A 17402-nucleotide genomic window follows, 5' to 3' on the forward strand; every position below is an offset into this window, starting at 1 on the left:
TGAAGTAGAGGATGCTCAAAAGAATTGAATCCAAAAGAGAAAAGAGCTAAGAAAGAAGCACAATAAAGGCTTAACTAAATTATTTTTTTATATGCCACAGCAGCTTACATAGGGGCTGCTGGTTAATGACATAAACAAAGAGAATAGTTATACAATTTGGATTGAAGGGAGCATCAAAGAATGATTAAAAGGACTAAGTGAATTTATAACAGAATTAGGCACTATAACTCCATAAAAGAAGAAGCATATCACATAATTATTCAGCATACATGGTAGAAGAAAAGACAAATGTAGAGAATGGTATAAATGTAGTGTATAGGTGTAAATCATGAAGAAAAGGTTAAGGCTCAAAATTGGATGATTAGTGGAAACAAAGGGTAAGCTTTTGGCCAAATGTGGTGAATCCTAAGTTGCCCAAATCATTTAATGGTATGCAAAAATTCATGTAACCTCAACAAGCATTACAGAGCAAGTTCTAGAAACAAAATTAAGTACAGTGCACATTCAAATAAGAAAGATCATGAGCATAATTGCAATGGATGCTCAAATTTTTGGTTCACAAAAGCTCACGTTTGAAATGGCTAAAATTTGCAATTGGTTCCCAAACTTATCAATTGAATCATCACATAAATGTTATAAGAGATTGGCATAATCAAAGTTCAAAGATAAAGGCTAGAAATTTGCAAAGAACTCAAGCAGCACCGGTTTAACCCGGCCAACGTGACATATTAAACACAGTGAAATTGCTTTCCAATAACAAAAATCGAGAGAGACAATCAATTACAAGTGTGTGAATTAAATTATTAATTACAAAAGAACAAACTAAGCTTAAACGACATGAAGAACATAAGTCCTAACATCCTAATAATATACAACACTAGTGATAGCAATTTCAGACACATCCAAAAGTCATAGGAAAGAGAAGAGAACATGCGGTTTACCCACACCCATCCCACACTTGAAGAACACATTATCCTCAGTGTAAAACGAAGTGGATACCCCACAATGGGATGTAAAAATAAAGAAAGCAAAATCAATAATATCTAGGTACAACGCAGAAAATAAAAATAAGATATAGGGGGACTGCCCTGATCATCCGCCGAGGCTGGTCGAGTGGAAATTCGGTGGATCCTCGGCAAGAGCTGAAAATGAAAAATAAAAAAATAATAGAAACTGAAAATAAATATTAAATAAAATATGAAAACTAAAACTAAAGAAAATGTTCCAAAATCCCAAAAGCGCTTCTTTTTGTTTGTCGAGTCATTTAACTGGACTCAATGATAACTCCCTGCATGTCCAGGTTTGACATATGCTGCTATTGAACTGCCAAGTTATGGATCCTTAGAATGTCAACAATCCTCCAAGCAACCGCCTTTAGGTACTTCCTTCTAGAGGGCAATGTCATTTCTCTCACCTAGGGTGTCAAGTTTGCTGCTGGAATGACAAGCTTCCCGTTATCCTCATCCATATGCGCATAATCAAGTCACTATGGAAGCTCTTTCAAATCGAGAACCAGCAGTTCCTCAAGTGATGGCCTCAACTTCTGCACACCTATCCTGTCAATCATAGCAAACTCATCAGTATTGTTGCTTAGCTCATTTGCTAACAAAAACTCAAGCTACTCCAACACTTCCTCATTTGACAGCTCATGCTCATCTCCCCTTGGCAAAGTGACTTGTAAAGTGTCTTCAATTAATACTTCCTACAACTGTGTCTCAATAGCATCAACACATTATTATGATCTAAAGACTGGCTTATGGAATTATGCAAGTCAAAGGTGACAGTCTCATCCCCTACCCTAAGTTTTAACTTTCCATCACAAACATCTATCATTACCCTAGGTGTTGCAAGAAAAGGTCTACCTAGAATAAGGGTACATGATGAGCATAGTTTTACACATATTTGGTTGCATATTATTGCGTATGTTCTTAGCAATTATTGTGCTTTTATTCCCAGATCACCCGTGTTTTATGTTCTTTTGCATTTCAGGAACATTTATAGGACCATCATCGGTGTTTAAGCAATTATAGATCAATACGTGCGGAAACAGACGAGAATTCATCAAGATCGGACAAGAGCCCGCGTTGCACACATTGAGCACGGTCTGAGTCAAGGCCGTGCTGACCATCACGGCCTGGACTCTGGCCCTGACCAACGATCAAAACTTGGTCTTCAAAACAATAGTTTGGGCACGGTTTCCGTAGCCACCACGGCCTCCAGCACGGCCCGTGGTGGCCAGCACGGGGAGCAACACGGTCATGGTGAAACCCTAGTTGGTGAGATCCACGGTTGCCGACGGCATGGACTCCATTGCAAGGATCAAAGACGGCCTGACCTGACCACGGTCTTGAGTTAAATATATAAGAAAAAATGAATTTTCCGAGAGAGAAAAGAAGAGGGAAAAAGAGTGACATTGAGCCCTAGTGGGTTCGGTTCTCGCACACAATCTTGAGTGCGAGAGAGTTCGCAGTGAGTAAGAATCCCGGAATCATAAGATTTCAAGTGCAAAACAAAGGTGGAGCAATTCAAGAGGCGGTTTGGGAGATTAATCAAAGTGTAGATCTAGATTTGGAGTCGTTCATCCAATTCGAGAGAAAAGGGTGTACATGTTTTATTTTCATTATTCTTTCATTGTAATTGATTTCCTAGATTGTTTTAAACATGAACATGGTTAGCTAAATTGATTAAATCCATTGGGATTTCTTTGCTATGTTGGTTTGATATTATATTGTTGGATTGTTTGAGTTGGTTTTGTATTCTTCTTATTTTCAGTGTTAATAAGATTATGCATTATTCATGAGACGTTGTGAATTATGATGTTTAGATTGCTTTATGAGATTGAGAAATCCGTTTGGCAATTGGAACTTTGAATAACAAGAACTGGTTAATAATCGCTTAGAGATAAGGATAATTAACTAGCCGGATTAAGAATTAACAAAGCTTAATAGAGGCGGATTAAAGCTTAATGCTAATTTAAGAATCAATCGTTAGGAAGAGATTCCAACTTTAGGTTATTAGGTTTAGGAATTCGGTTATCTCGAGAGAGAAACCGAATTAAGAATTCACGGGTAGCATAATTAGACTCACCGATCCTTTATCTTTTGTTTGATTGCCAACTAGTTTAGATTCCCTTTGGGTTTGTCTTCTTGTCTTGATTATTTCACTTATCAATTACTCCTGCATCTTCCTTAGAACTTAGCTTGTAGTTAATAGTTAGTTTAGAATTTATTCATCATCCATTTTAGGTTAATATAACAAGGAACAAAGGAGTAACTCTAGGCTTTCGCTTTCCCGAGAAATACTACCTTGATACTCGCCATTAGTGCTAGACTGCATCGATAGGTACACTGCCTTAGATTGTAGCTAACATGAGTAGCACCCATCAAGTTTTTGGCGCCGTTGCCGGGGAATGTTTGAAAACTAGAGTGAAATTTGCTATTTGTTTATTTAGCCATTTTTTTTCTTTCTTATTATTTTATGATTTTTATTTTTATTTGTACATATTTATTTAGTTTAAGTTTATGATTCATATAGTGAATGATAAGGAGGTTCAATGCTAAATTTAAACTCTTTGTATGATACATTGGAAAATGGGATCAGGAACCAAGAGAGTGCTAAAAATTGGGATGCCCGTGCATCTTTAGATGCTCGAGTGGAATCGTTTTGCAGGGCTACCGATCAACTCTCTTCTCCTATCCTTTCATCTCAAGTCTTTTATGAATTTTGTTGTGGTTTACATGTGTGTAATGATTGTCCATTGTATAGTGATGTTGCTCATTATTTTTATAACTGTGAACAGGTGAATTATACGGGAAGTTGGCCAAATGACTCGTATGGAAGCACCTATAATCAAGAGTGGAGCACTCATTCACCCTTTGGATGGAGCTTAGATGGCCAAGAACCACTAGGTATTCAGCAACTACATAAGCAGCCTAATGTTGCACCTTCAACTCAAGATGAAGAGTTAGTGTCGGAGGAGCTGATGATGAGGTTCATTACAAGTCTTGATGACAGATTCCAACAAACAGAGAGGATACTTGAAGATCAACAAGCCTCGATTAAGAACATAGAGCATCAAGTAGGCTTGATCTTTCAGGCCATTAGCGGCAGAGCAATTGGAAACTCCATCAAACGCCATCAATCCGAGGAGCATTTGAGCGCCATCACTTTGCGTTCAGGTGAGAATTTTTCTGGTTTATCTACTATGTTTGATGATGATGCTTCTGTGTAGGACGATCTCTTGAACATGGAGATGGAACCAGAAAAGGAAGAGGCGAACATAATTCCTTTGAAAGACTATCAACAGGAATGTACAGTTGATGATGCTGAGTTGCAGTTAGAGGAATTGTTGGTAGATTTTCCACAAGTCCCTTCGATGATGGAAGATGAGCATGAGTTATCCAATAAAGAAGTCTTGGAGGAGCTCGAGTTTTTTCTAGCAAGAGAACCAAACCAGGGACTGAATAAAACCATCAACACTCCTGAAGAAATTGCCCAACCGTCGATTCTTCCAATTATTGAAACTTTAGCTTTCAAATTAGAAGAGCCCCTAGAGCATCATGACTACGTGCAATTATACGAGGAGCGAGTTTTGCCCATCATACTGGCAGCTTGCTTGACTGTCGGGAAGAGGAAGTTGACGATTATCCCTCTAAGCGGATATTTGAAGCCATTTGCTTGGAAGAAGGATGGATGGTCGTCGATCACGCCCATTTGCCTTTCACCATGAGTCCAGCTAAGAAGACTCATCACATAAAAAAGAAGCGCTTTTGGGAGGCACCCCAATTTTTATCTTTAATTTCTATTTTTTTTTACCTTTTATTTTGAAACATTTTATTAGTTTTAGTTTTCATATTTTCAGTTTTGATTTTATTTCTTTATTTTATTATTTTCAGGATTCTACCAGGAGGCACCGAATTTCCACAACATCGGCCCTCGATGGATGATCGTAGGCGATCCCTAGATCTTTTTATTTTTCTGCGTTTATTTACTTTATTTTTCATACATGTCATGCACTTGGATTGTATTGCTTTTGTTCTCTTAGTTGAGCATTCCATGCGGGGTATCCATAACATTTTACATTGAGGACAGTGTGTTCTTTAAGTGTGGGGTTCTTATGGGTAAACCCTAATCTCTTATATGGATTTTTAATTGCTATGGCTAGGTGTTGTGTATTTTTAGGAGATGTTAGGTCATTGTGTTTTTATGCACTTGAGTATGCTAATTTTGAGCTGATTGATGACTTGATTTATAGAATTGTAGTTACTTTTCTTTGTTGTTCATTGTCCTTGGAAAACAATTTATGGTGTTTTACACATCAACCCTGCCGGGTTAAATCGGTGTTATTTAATTGTTTTTCGAATTGTCGAATTTTAACTTAGAACGTTGATAATATCATATGCATGTGTTTCTTAAATAATGATTCAATTAATGATGTTGCAAACCAATCGCACCTAATACCACACCCCGAAAGTGAGATTTTGAGCCAGTTGAGCATTCATTATGCTTATGCTCTTTATATTTCTTGTTTGAGTGTGCATTGTACTTAACTTTGCTTCTAGAACTTGCTTTGTAATGCGTGTTGAAGTTACATGAATATTGTGAATACCATGAGATGATTTGGGTGATTTAGGATTCCCCACATTTGACCAAAAGCCTACCACCTTATGTTTCCATTAGTTAGCCAATTTTTGAGCCTTAACCTTTTCTTCATAATCTACACCTATACACTTCAATTATACCATTCTTTACATTTATCTTTCCTTTACCCTTATGCTGGAATTTCTTTCTGTGATATGTTCGACTTTATGTGGGATTAAAATGCTAGTTGCTATGTTGGTAAATTCACTAAATCTTTTTGATATTTTAAATGCTCCCCTTGATCTAATTTGTATTTGTTATTCTTTATGTTTATTCGAGTTGTATGCGGCGGTTGCTAATAAGCTGCTAGTTCATTTCTTTAAAAAAAAAAAAAAAAAAAGAGAAAAAAAAAGAAGAAGAAGAAGAAAAAAAATATAATAAACAAATCTCTTTAATTATTTATCTTTTTATTGGATTTAGAGCATTTGCGAGCGTTATTCTATGAAGTAGGGAATTTAGTGAATGATTCTTTTTGTGATCTTAGGCATTTAATCCTTTGAGCATATAATATTGTTTATCGCACGAATTCCAGCATTTTCATACTTCTGTCCAAATCTCCGTACCTTTACCCTAGCCCTATTACAACCTTGGTAAAGACCCTTTGATTTTGGTATTTACTTATTCACAGTAGCGAAGATATGATTTATAAGCAAGCTTATGGTGAGCGGGTCTTGTGCATTTGCTTTGAGGGATTTGTTATTTACCTAATATACACTTTGAGCGACTTGAGTGATCCCTGTGAGGCATTGGTTCATGATGTTGGTGTTGAGTTGTCATTTAAGTTACTCATGCATTAATATTCTTTCCATTCTTTGTTAATGATTTGTAATTTGATTTATGATTGAGTATCCTTTGAGATGTGTTGAATACTCTGTTGTGGACTAGGGGCATAAACCGAAATGAATTGCTAACTCGTAGTTTTGTGGGTTGAGTTGTTAATTGCTTGAGGACAAGCAATAGCTTAAGTGTGGGGTAATTTGATGAGCATAGTTTTACACATATTTGCTTGCATATTATTGCGTATGTTCTTAGCAATTATTGTGCTTTTATTCCCAGATCACCCGTGTTTTATGTTCTTTTGCATTTCAGGAACATTTATAGGACCATCATCGGTGTTTAAGCAATTATAGATCAATACGTGCGGAAACAGACGAGAATTCATCAAGATCGGACAAGAGCCCGCGTTGCACACATTGAGCACGGTCTGAGTCAAGGCCGTGCTGACCATCACGGCCTCCAGCACGGCCCGTGGTGGCCAGCACGGGGAGCAACACGGTCATGGTGAAACCCTAGTTGGTGAGATCCATAGCCAAAGACGGCATGGACTCACAAAGACGGCCTTGACCACTACCGCCGAGTTAAATATATAAGAAAAAATGAATTTTTCTGAGAGAGAAAAGAAGAGGGAAAAAAGAGTGACATTGAGCCCTAGTGGTCGGTTCACCGCACAATCGAGTGCGAGAGAGAGTTGCAGTGAGTAGAATCCCGAATCGTAAGATTCCGAGTGCAAAACAGTAGTGGAGCAATTCAAGAGGCAGTTTGGGAGATTAATCAAAGTGTAGATCTAGATTTGGAGTCATTCATCCAATTCGAGAGAAAAGGGTGTACATGTTTTATTTTCATTATTCTTTCATTGTAATTGATTTCCTAGATTGTTTTAAACATGGACATGGTTAGCTAAATTGATTAAATCCATTGGGATTTCTTTGCTATGTTGGTTTGATATTATATTGTTGGATTGTTTGAGTTGGTTTTGTATTCTTCTTATTTTCAGTGTTAATAAGATTATGCATTATTCATGAGACGTTGTGAATTATGATGTTTAGATTGCTTTATGAGATTGAGAAATCCGTTTGGCAATTGGAACTTTGAATAACAAGAACTGGTTAATAATCGCTTAGAGATAAGGATAATTAACTAGCCGGATTAAGAATTAACAAAGCTTAATAGAGGCGGATTAAAGCTTAATGCTAATTTAAGAATCAATCGTTAGGAAGAGATTCCAACTTTAGGTTATTAGGTTTAGGAATTCGGTTATCGAGAGAGAGAAACCGAATTCGGTTAAGAATTCGTCCACGGGTAGCATAATTAGACTCACCGATCCTTTATCTTTTGTTTGATTGCCAACTAGTTTAGATTCCCTTTGGGTTTGTCTTCTTGTCTTGATTATTTCACTTATCAATTACTCCTGCATCTCCCTTAGAACTTAGCTTGTAGTTAATAGTTAGTTTAGAATTTATTCATCATCCATTTTAGGTTAATATAACAAAGAACAAAGGATTAACTCTGGGCTTTCGCTTTCCCGAGGAATACGACCTTGATACTCGCCATTAGTGCTAGACTGCATCGATAGGTACACTGCCTTAGATTGTAGCTAACACGAGTAGCACCCATCAGTACACTACTCTCACTGTCCATATCCAAGATCATAAAATTGATAGGAAAATATAAATTTATTTTCTTTTACTAGGACATTCTCTATAATACCTCTAGGATACTTAATAGATCTATCAACTAACTGTATACTCATCCTAGTGGGTTTGGTCTCTCCTAGCCCTAACTTTGCAAACAGGTTGTACGGCATTACATTGATGCTAGCCCCTAAATTAGCTAAAGCATCATTAACAGATAAGTTACCTATAATATAAGGAATAGTAAAAGTCCCTGGATCATGTGGCTTTTCTAATAACTTGTTCTGGAAAATTTCCAAACATTCCTCGTTTAGCGTCATGCACGCTAAGTCCTCAAACTTCCTTTTTACTAAGAATCTCCTTTAAGAACTTCGCATACCTAGGCATCTGCGAAATAACTTCAACAAAAGGTAAGTTCATATGCAGTTGTTTAAAAATATCCAGAATTTACCAAACTACTGCTCGACTTGCGCCTACTTTAATCTAGTAGGGTATGGAATTTTGGACTAGTATTCCCTCAGTGGAATCTCTTTTGCCTCTTCCTTCTCTAGTTCCTTTGCCTTGGTAACTTTAATTTCCCTGCTTGAATCTACCTGCGCATCAGCATTATTGTTAAAAATAGAAGAAGGACCAGGAACATACTTACCCGACCGCAACATTATTGCATTCACATGCTCCCTCGAGTTGGACTTTGTAGTGCTAGGCAGAGTCCCTAGCTGCCTCTCAGCCAACATCCTAGAAATCTGGCCTATTTGAGTCTCCAAATTCTGAATGAAGGCTTGCTAATTCCTAAGTGCACTGTCCATCTGCTGGAACCTATTGTCAGTAGAGGACACAAACTTCATCACCAACTCCTCGAGATTGGGCTTCTTCTCCTGAGGTGGAGGTAGTGAGGATGGACTAGCCTGCTGCTGGGGCTGTTGCTGATGCAATCTCTGAAAACCTGGTGGTCCCTGTTTCCTCCAACCGAAATTGGGATGATTGCACCAACCTGGGTTGTATGTGTTGCTGTAGGGATTGTTTTGCTGTCTAGGTGCATTACCCATATAGTCTACGTTTTTAAGGTCAGCAGAGACAATAGAGGATGGAAAAGGAGAAGTAGTGGAAGGTGAAGCAAACATACCTCCCGCATTACAGTTTGCACCGTAGTGCGGGCTACCATAGAACTCGCAGCTTATCTCTGCTGCATGAACCGGCATCTGGAGTTGGTCTATTTTCTTAGCGAAGAGCTCCACCTGAGCTGTTAAGGCTGCTATAGAATCTAACTGGTTAACCACTCCCTGCTTAACTGGCCGACTCCTAGAGGATTGCTATTGGTAATTGTTCATGGCCATCTCCTCTATCAAATTTTGCGCTTGCTCTGGTGTCTTACTGTTCAGGGCCCCACCTGTTGCAGCATCTACCATCTGCCTAGTACCGAGGTTCAAACCGCTATAGAAAGTCTAAACCTGCATCCATACTGGTAATCCATGGTAGGGGCAACATCGAAGCAAGTCCTTATACCTCTCGCAGGCATCATATATTCTCTCGTCATCGAACTGTACAAAAGAATATATGTCATTTCTCAATTTAACAATTTTAGTAGGAGGAAAGCACTTATATAAAAAAAATTTTAGCCAAAGAACTCCATGTCGTAATAATTTTGGTTAAGAGTGACTGCAACCATCTCTTCGCTCGATCCCTCAACGAAAAAGGAAACAGTCTCAACCGAATGGCATCACCAGTCGTTCCATTTACCTTGAAGGAATCACAGATCTCCAAGAAGTTGGCTATGTGAGCGTTTGGGTTCTTGCTCGGCAGTCCCCTAAATTGCACACTATTCTAGATCATTTATATCACGTTCGACTTTATCTCAAAGTTATTGGCTGCCACAGGTGGTCACACTATACTCGTCTGTGTCCCTGCAAGAGAAGGTCTAGCAAACTCATACATTGTCCTATTTTCATCCGTAGCCTGGTTATTATTGTTGTCTCCCATCTCTGCTGGTCTATTTGTAAGGGCTTCAATCTCTATATGTACTTCCTCAAAAGACAGAGGGATCATTCTGGTTCAACAAGAGGGTCTACAAGAGTAGGATTAGAGCTCCTGGTCATAAACTACCTAAAATTAAGAGGCATCAACAAAAGAACACATAAATGAATAGAAGAATAAGGAATCAAAAGACAGAAAAAAATGGCTAGAGTAACACAAGAACAAATTCACTCTAGTTCACACAAAGAAAGTTTCCCCGGCAACGGCGCCAAAAATTTGATGAGCTATTTATGCAGCTACAATCTAAGGCAGTGTACCTATCTATGCAGACTAGCACTAATGGCGAGTATTAAGGTCGTATTCTCGGAAAAGGGAACTACTCCAGCATCTTATGTTATCGAGCCTTAAATAATAGTGATGAAGTTACTAATCTATGACTGGGTGCAAGCTAAATGATTATCTAAATGCCAAGCAATCTACAAAGGTTTAATGAAACAATCAAGGAAAGAAAGCAAATCCAAGAGGGACCTAAGCTAGTTGGATTTTAGCAGAGGTAGAGGTTAGATTGATTACCAATTGTGGTTACTCGTGAGTGGATTCTAAATTGAATTCGAGTTCGCTTTCAAGAACACCAAATTCCTAAGCCTAAGAACCTAAATGATGGAATCTCTTCGTAACGATTGATTTTTTGTTAGCCTTAAGATTAATCCACTACTATTAAGAGTTGTTAATTCTTAATCCGGCTCATTAATTACCCTTATCTCTAAGTGATCATTAACCAGGTCTTGCTATTCAAATTTCCAACTACTAAATGAATTTCTCAATTATAGAAAGTAATCTGAACAACTCAATTCACAACGTCTCATGAATAATGCGATATCTTATTAATACTTAATGCAAGAAGAATACAAGCATTGATAATCAAAATCTCATAAACATGAAGTGCAATCCAACAAATAAAGGAACCCCAATGGGTTCAATAGCTCCAACTACTCATGCTAATGAATAAAACAAAATAAAGACTTTAGGCCTAACTTCGGTTCAAGACTCATTAATCTAATTCGGTTTATTAGGCTTGAATGAATATATCTAGGTTTAAAAAGATCAAAGAAGTTGAATTGGAGTATAAAAAGACTTTAGGCCTAACTTGGCTTATGTTGTGAGACCCATCTATATGACTTTTATAAATTAGGGTTTTATGGCTTATTATGGGTGGCCACCCATTTATTTTAACCTAATTAGGATTTTGTTTAAGTTATCTCTTTTAGTTAGGAAGGTTATCTTTATCCTATATGAGATGTAAATCCTTATTAGTTAAGATTTAGAGTTCTCCGAAATTTATATAAGGCTAGTAAGAAATTTTGATGTAAGGTTAAAGTTGAATTTGAATGATAATTGGTTATTAGACCTTAAAGTTGTTTGTTTGTCTTAATGTTCTTTTGTAGAATGTATGCGTTAAGAAACATACAAGTAGATTGATCATCTTCTTCTAGAGTATTTTGAAATTGGGATTTAGGAACAAGTTCTCTAAATTCTAATTCTTGATCATCTCCTTAATAAGTAAGTTTTCCATTCAAATAAGAACACAAGATACAAGCAATTTTGGCTTGAAAGAAAGTGAAAATTTCAATTAATCATAATATGAAAAAGGCATACAATTTGACATGTTTTAAAGATGTAGCCAAAGTCCTAAGAAGAATAGAACTATTACTTAACTAATCTGACCTAATATGAGTTTCCATACAAGCCTAGGAAACTTTAACATCTAACCAAATAGGATACTAAGAGCTAAAGAAAGCCTTCATAAACTTGGACTTTAAGAACATTAAACAAAGTTCTTTATGATTTTTATTTAGATCGAATCCTATTGGACTTCCATTGTTAGCCCACTCTTGCATGTACCCATTTAAGGACTCTTGAAGCTTCTTAGCCCTTGACCTTGTAATTGGACCTTTTGGCAAACTTAACGGATCCTTCCTTGATTCTTTCTTGTTGCCCTCGTTATCGAGCCCATCCAAACCAACATCTTTAATCCTTAGCCGATCCATATTATTCCTTCCTTCTTTAGGGTGATTCATCCTCGAATTAAGCTCATCACCTACATAAAAAACGACTCAAATCAACAACATTAAATGTGCCACTCACATAATACTTACCTTGTAAATCAATTTTGTAAGCATTGTCGTTGATCCTCTCAAGTACTTGAAACGGTCAAACACCCCTTAGACTTAGCTTTGACTTTTCCTGATTTGGGAACCTTGCCTTGCGAAAATGTACCCCAACCCAATCACTAGGTTGGAACACCATTAGCCTTCTTCCTTTGTTAACCCTTTCGGCTACTCTAATATTTTGCTTCTCAATCCTCTTTTTAACTTGTTCATGTAATCTTTTAATCAAATCTGCCTTACAAGAACCATCAATAGTAACAAGCTTGTTAAGAGGCAAAGGAAATAAATCAATAAGAATTAATGGGTTAAAACCATAAATAATTTCAAATGGAGAACAATGTATAGTGCTATGAACAGCCCTATCGTATGCAAATTCCACATATGGCAATAGATCCTCCCAATATTTAAGATTCCTAAAAATTAAAGAACAAAGCAATTGAACCAAAGTTCTATGAAGAAATTCAGTTTATCCATCTGTTTGTGGATGACAAGCAGTACAAAATAATAATTTAGTGCCTAACTTACCCCATAACACACGCAAAAAATGGCTTAAGAATTTAACATCCCTATCACTTACAAAGGCTTTTATTACTTCATGCAATGGCACAACTTCCGTGAGAAACAATTCAACAATGTAAGTAGCATCATCGGTTTTATGGCGAGGTATAAAGTGAACCATCTTACTAAATCGACCCACAACAACAAATATATTATCTCGGCCCTTCCTAGTCCTAGGCAAGTTAAGTATAAAATCCATAGATAAATCTATCCAAGGAATTAGGAATATGCAAAGGAGTATATAACTGAGAGGTTGCAATTTAGAATTAGCCTTTAAACACACAATGTATCGGTCACACACCTTATTCACATCACATTTCATGCAAGGTTAAAAAAAATGTTCAATCAATATGTCATAAGTCTTATGCACCCCAAAATGACCCATTAAACCGCCCCCTATATGTCTTTATAACAAGTATCTCATGCAAAGATCAATTATGAATGCATAGGCGATTCTTTTTGTAAATATATCCATTAAACACATAGAAATCAATAAAGGCAGCCCCATTAGCACAAGTATTAAACACATTACCAAAGTCACTATCATTCAAATACAACTCCTTAATAAACTCAAAATCAAACAACTTAGAATTAAGAGTATTAAGCAAATCATACCTTCGGGATAATGCATCAGCAACCACATGCTCCTTACCTTTCTTATACTCGATCACATATGGGAATGTCTCAATGAACTCCATCCACTTTGCATGTCTTCGGTTCAACTTGTCTTGCCCTTTGAGATGTTTCAAACTCTCTTGATCTATATGTATGACAAAATCCTTAGGCTAAACGTAGTGTTGCCATGTTTGCAAAGCACAAGCAAAAGCATAAAGTTTTTTGTCATATGTTGGATACCGAAGTGCTGCCCCATTTAGCTTTTCACTAAAATAGCAAATTAGCCTTTGTTCTTGCATTAAAACAACCCAACACCAATGCCACTAGCATCACATTCAGTCTCAAAGGTTTGTCAAAGTTAGGTAGAATCAGTAAAGGAGCATTACATAATCTATCTTTAAGCAAATTAAAAGCATTTTCTTGTGCATCACCCCAATTAAACCCAACATTCTTCTTGACAATCTCGTTCAAAGGTGTGGCGATGCTACTAAATTCCCTAATGAACCTTCTATCAAAACTAGCAAGACTATAAAAACTCCTAACGTAGCTAATGTTGGTAGGTGTAGACCATTCCTTAATTGCTTTCACCTTTTCCTCATCAACCTCTAGACCTTTAAAACTAACAATAAAACCTAAAAATATGATTCTATCCATGCAAAAACTACACTTCTTTAGATTACCAAACAATTTTTCTTTCCTAAGAACATCTAAGACCCTACACACATGCATCACATGATCATCAAAAGACTTAGAATATATTAGAATATCATCAAAATATACAACTACAAATTTACCAAAAAATTCATGTAATACATGGTTCATCAACCTCATGAAAGTGCTAGGTGTATTAGTAAGCCCAAATGGCATTACAAGCCACTCATAAAAAACTGTACTTAGTCTTAAATGTTGTTTTCCACTCATCTCCAAGTTTCATGCGAATTTGATAATATCCTAAACACAAATCAATCTTAGTAAAGTAACATGCACCATGCAACTCATCAAGCATATCATCCAACCTAGGAATAGGATGATGATACTTTACCATTATTTTATTAATTGCACGACAGTCTCCACACATTCTCCAAGTGCCATCCTTCTTTAGAACCAAAATTACTGGAACAGCGGAAGGACTTAAGCTCTCTCGCACATACCCTTTAGACATTAATTCATCCACTTGCCTTTGGAGCCACTTTGTTTTCTCTGGATTACTTCTATAGGATGGTCTATTTGGTATGGCAGCCCCTAGAGTGATTCTATTTAATGCTCAATCTCTCTTTGAGGTGGTAAGCCAATTGGCATCTCCTCGAGAAAGACATCAGCAAAATCCTGCAAAAGGTTAGCAAATGCACTCGATAAGGAAAAACCAAGTTTAGTAGTGTTCAAGTAAACATTTATAAGTAATTATAAACAATAACTTACTTGAGTGAAATGCATGTCTTACATTACTTTTCCTAGCTAAAAAGCTTCCATTTTTCTTATTTCTCTCTTTAGGCCTAACCTCACTCTCTTTTGTATCTTTAACACTCCTTGATTTTTCTCCCTCGATTTTGCTACTTTCAGCCTCGCTCCTTTCTCTCTCCAATTTACATTGGTCACCATATATTTCTTAGAGAAAGAGGTGTAAGTGTGACTTTTCTTCCATCTTTTACAATAGAGTACCTATCAAGGAATCCATCATGGACAACCCTTCTATCAAATTGCCATAGCCTACCAAGAAAGATATGGCCATCATGCATTGGTACTACATCACATAACACTTCATCTAAATACCTCCCAATAATGAAAGTCACAATAACCTACTTATTCACTTTTATCTCATCACAGTTGTTTAACTATAATAATTTATAAGGTTTTGGATGTGGATTGATATTCAATCCTAATTTCTCTACCATCAAAGTGCTAGCAATGTTTGTACAACTACCACTATTAATAATGACATTGCATGTCTTACCTTGCACATGGCACCTAGTATGAAATATGTTATCCCTTTGGTGCTCCATATTATCTTCCTCCTTCATATGCGCATTAAGTGTGCACCAAGCTACCAAAAGATTACCTCCCATAGGACCCTTAATACCATCATCACTATGATCCTCTAATGGTGGCATCTCATCTTCACTACTCTCTTCACTTGCTGTTTCTATCTTACCATGCTCCCTATGAACCATTGTCGTCTTATTAGGACGTTGTGAAGCAATGTGCCCATACCCCAAACACTTGAAGCATTTAATGTTTCTATTTTTCCCTTTCTTAGCTTCGATTGTGTTGGTTCCTTGTTGCCCGAAACATTCTTACTCTTATTCCTATAAAAAATAGCCCTATCATCTTCTCTTTTATTTCCTTTGCATTGATTAGACCAATTGGGCCTATTGCTTGAAGTGCCTTTCTGTTCAAACCTTGTTGTGCCCCTTGGTTTTAATTACTTTTCAACCTTAATTGTAAGATGAACTAACTCCTCAAGTTCTACATAATATTACAATTCGACCCTATCTGCAATATGCTTATTAATCCTACTAATAAATCATGCTTATTAATCCTACTAATAAAGGGGATCCACAAGCCGTGAGAACTAACCATAATTGTTGAATTGTATTTCTTCTATGGTGGTTGTACTGAATTGAGTAGAATGGTATGAATTTATACCTAAACTATAAATCATGGTAAGTTATGTGATTGGGTGGAAATTGTATTAAGTGTATGTGATATAGATTATGTTGATTATTTATTTACTGAGCTAGAGGCTCACCCCTCTCCAAAATTTTTCTTTTCAGGTTTGTAAATAGTAGTGCATCCGTTGGTTGTATCCGAAGTCTAGCTTTTAGCAGTTCTGTCAGGTTGGGCCAGTTTTGTGGAGTCTCCTCCTGATGCATTTTGTATGTAGTTATGTGATGTATATAGAAGTGTGCCTTGTAAGGCATAAGAAGATGTTTTAAATACTTGTTAAATGATGTTTAAGTATAATCATATGTTTATATGTTAATAACCTTGTGTCTTGATTCTTAACAATCTGCATATTGACCTATCTACATGTAGTATATAGTCTACGACGCTTGTATGTTTTCTGACTAATGTCTATTGGTTAGCATGTAATGGGGGTGTTACAGCATATCTAATTATATTGACAACAGACCAACTTGAGAAGAATCAAACTCTAAAAATAAAATCTTAAATCCTAATTGCTTGTTGATTCCATGTCTTTTCTCCTTCTTTTCTTCTTTTTACTTGTTCTTAAGTGTTTGGGTAAAATTGAGAGACTTGGTGTGCAAGGGTTGTTCAAGCAATTTTGCTTGAATTTTTTAGAGATTTTTATTTCTAATCTAATTCTTTATTGATTAAACAACATTATCGAAGGTGTTAAATTAATCTTAAAGCTTAAAATTGGGTCTTAGTTGTTGTTTAATTGGAGAAAGGATACAAGAACCCAAATTGCAATCTTGCTTTCTTAGAGGCTTTTATTCAATTCTTGCCTTGTAATTTTGTTTCTTTAGTAATTTCTATTGTTTTTCATCATTCTTGATTGACTTAATTCTGTTATAACATCAAAATTCATTAATAGCTGAATTGGGTAATTTGGATTCTTGACTCTTATTTTCTATTCCTTTCACATGACCATTGCATCTTTAGTGTTTTTCATTGAGTTTGGTCAAATCAAAGTTGTTTAGGGTGTATTTTCTTGTTTAGGCCAAATTAGAGTCTTGATATTCTTGAATGTATTTTCTTGATTATTGCATGCTTTGAGTTTTTAATTCATATGTTGTTTGCTTCTTTAGTTATTTTCTAGTATTCTTGAGTCATTGAAAGTTGTAGAGAGTATTTCTTTAAAACTTGTCGATTTGCTTCTTGCCCTTTCCTTGTTTCCATTTTACATATTATTGCTTCTAGATAACTTCATTCATTTTCTTCCTTTTTTTGAGTTTCTTTAGTCTTTGATTCCTAATTTCTTAATTCGAGCACAATCTTGATGTTTTCTTGAATTTTAACGTTTGCTTTAACTAAGAATGTTAATATTTGATTCTTGTGTGCTACAAAGAGAGTGATG

General features: G+C 36.3%; 1 protein-coding gene and 1 non-coding gene across 2 annotated transcripts; one reads left to right on the forward strand and one right to left on the reverse strand.

Moving 5' to 3' along the window:
* Positions 1–1486: 1486 nt before the first annotated feature.
* On the reverse strand, positions 1487–8371 carry LOC125371184. The gene is made up of 3 exons (XM_048379716.1): positions 8128–8371; positions 1700–1862; positions 1487–1556 (listed from the first exon to the last, which is right to left on the reverse strand). Exons 1-3 carry the CDS (start codon positions 8369–8371, stop codon positions 1487–1489), a joined length of 477 nt encoding a protein of 158 aa, XP_048235673.1.
* A 1144-nt stretch (positions 8372–9515) lies between these two features.
* On the forward strand, positions 9516–9622 carry LOC125371258. The gene has a single exon (XR_007217558.1). It is a non-coding gene; the product is annotated as a small nucleolar RNA R71 (small nucleolar RNA).
* Positions 9623–17402: the final 7780 nt, after the last annotated feature.

The sequence above is a fragment of the Ricinus communis genome, chromosome 9 (genome assembly GCF_019578655.1).
Source record: "Ricinus communis isolate WT05 ecotype wild-type chromosome 9, ASM1957865v1, whole genome shotgun sequence".
In the NCBI taxonomy this organism is placed as follows: domain Eukaryota; kingdom Viridiplantae; phylum Streptophyta; class Magnoliopsida; order Malpighiales; family Euphorbiaceae; genus Ricinus; species Ricinus communis.

Coding starts and splice junctions, on each gene's coding strand:
- LOC125371184 (XM_048379716.1), bottom strand. CDS start 8,371: ATGACGCTAAACGAGGAATGTTTGGAAATTTTCCAGAACAAGTTATTA. Junction 1,863..8,127: donor ATCTATTAAGTATCCTAGAG/GTATTATAGAGA, acceptor CCCTTATTCTAG/GTAGACCTTTTCTTGCAACA. Junction 1,557..1,699: donor TTGAGACACAGTTGTAGGAA/GTATTAATTGAA, acceptor TATGATTGACAG/GATAGGTGTGCAGAAGTTGA.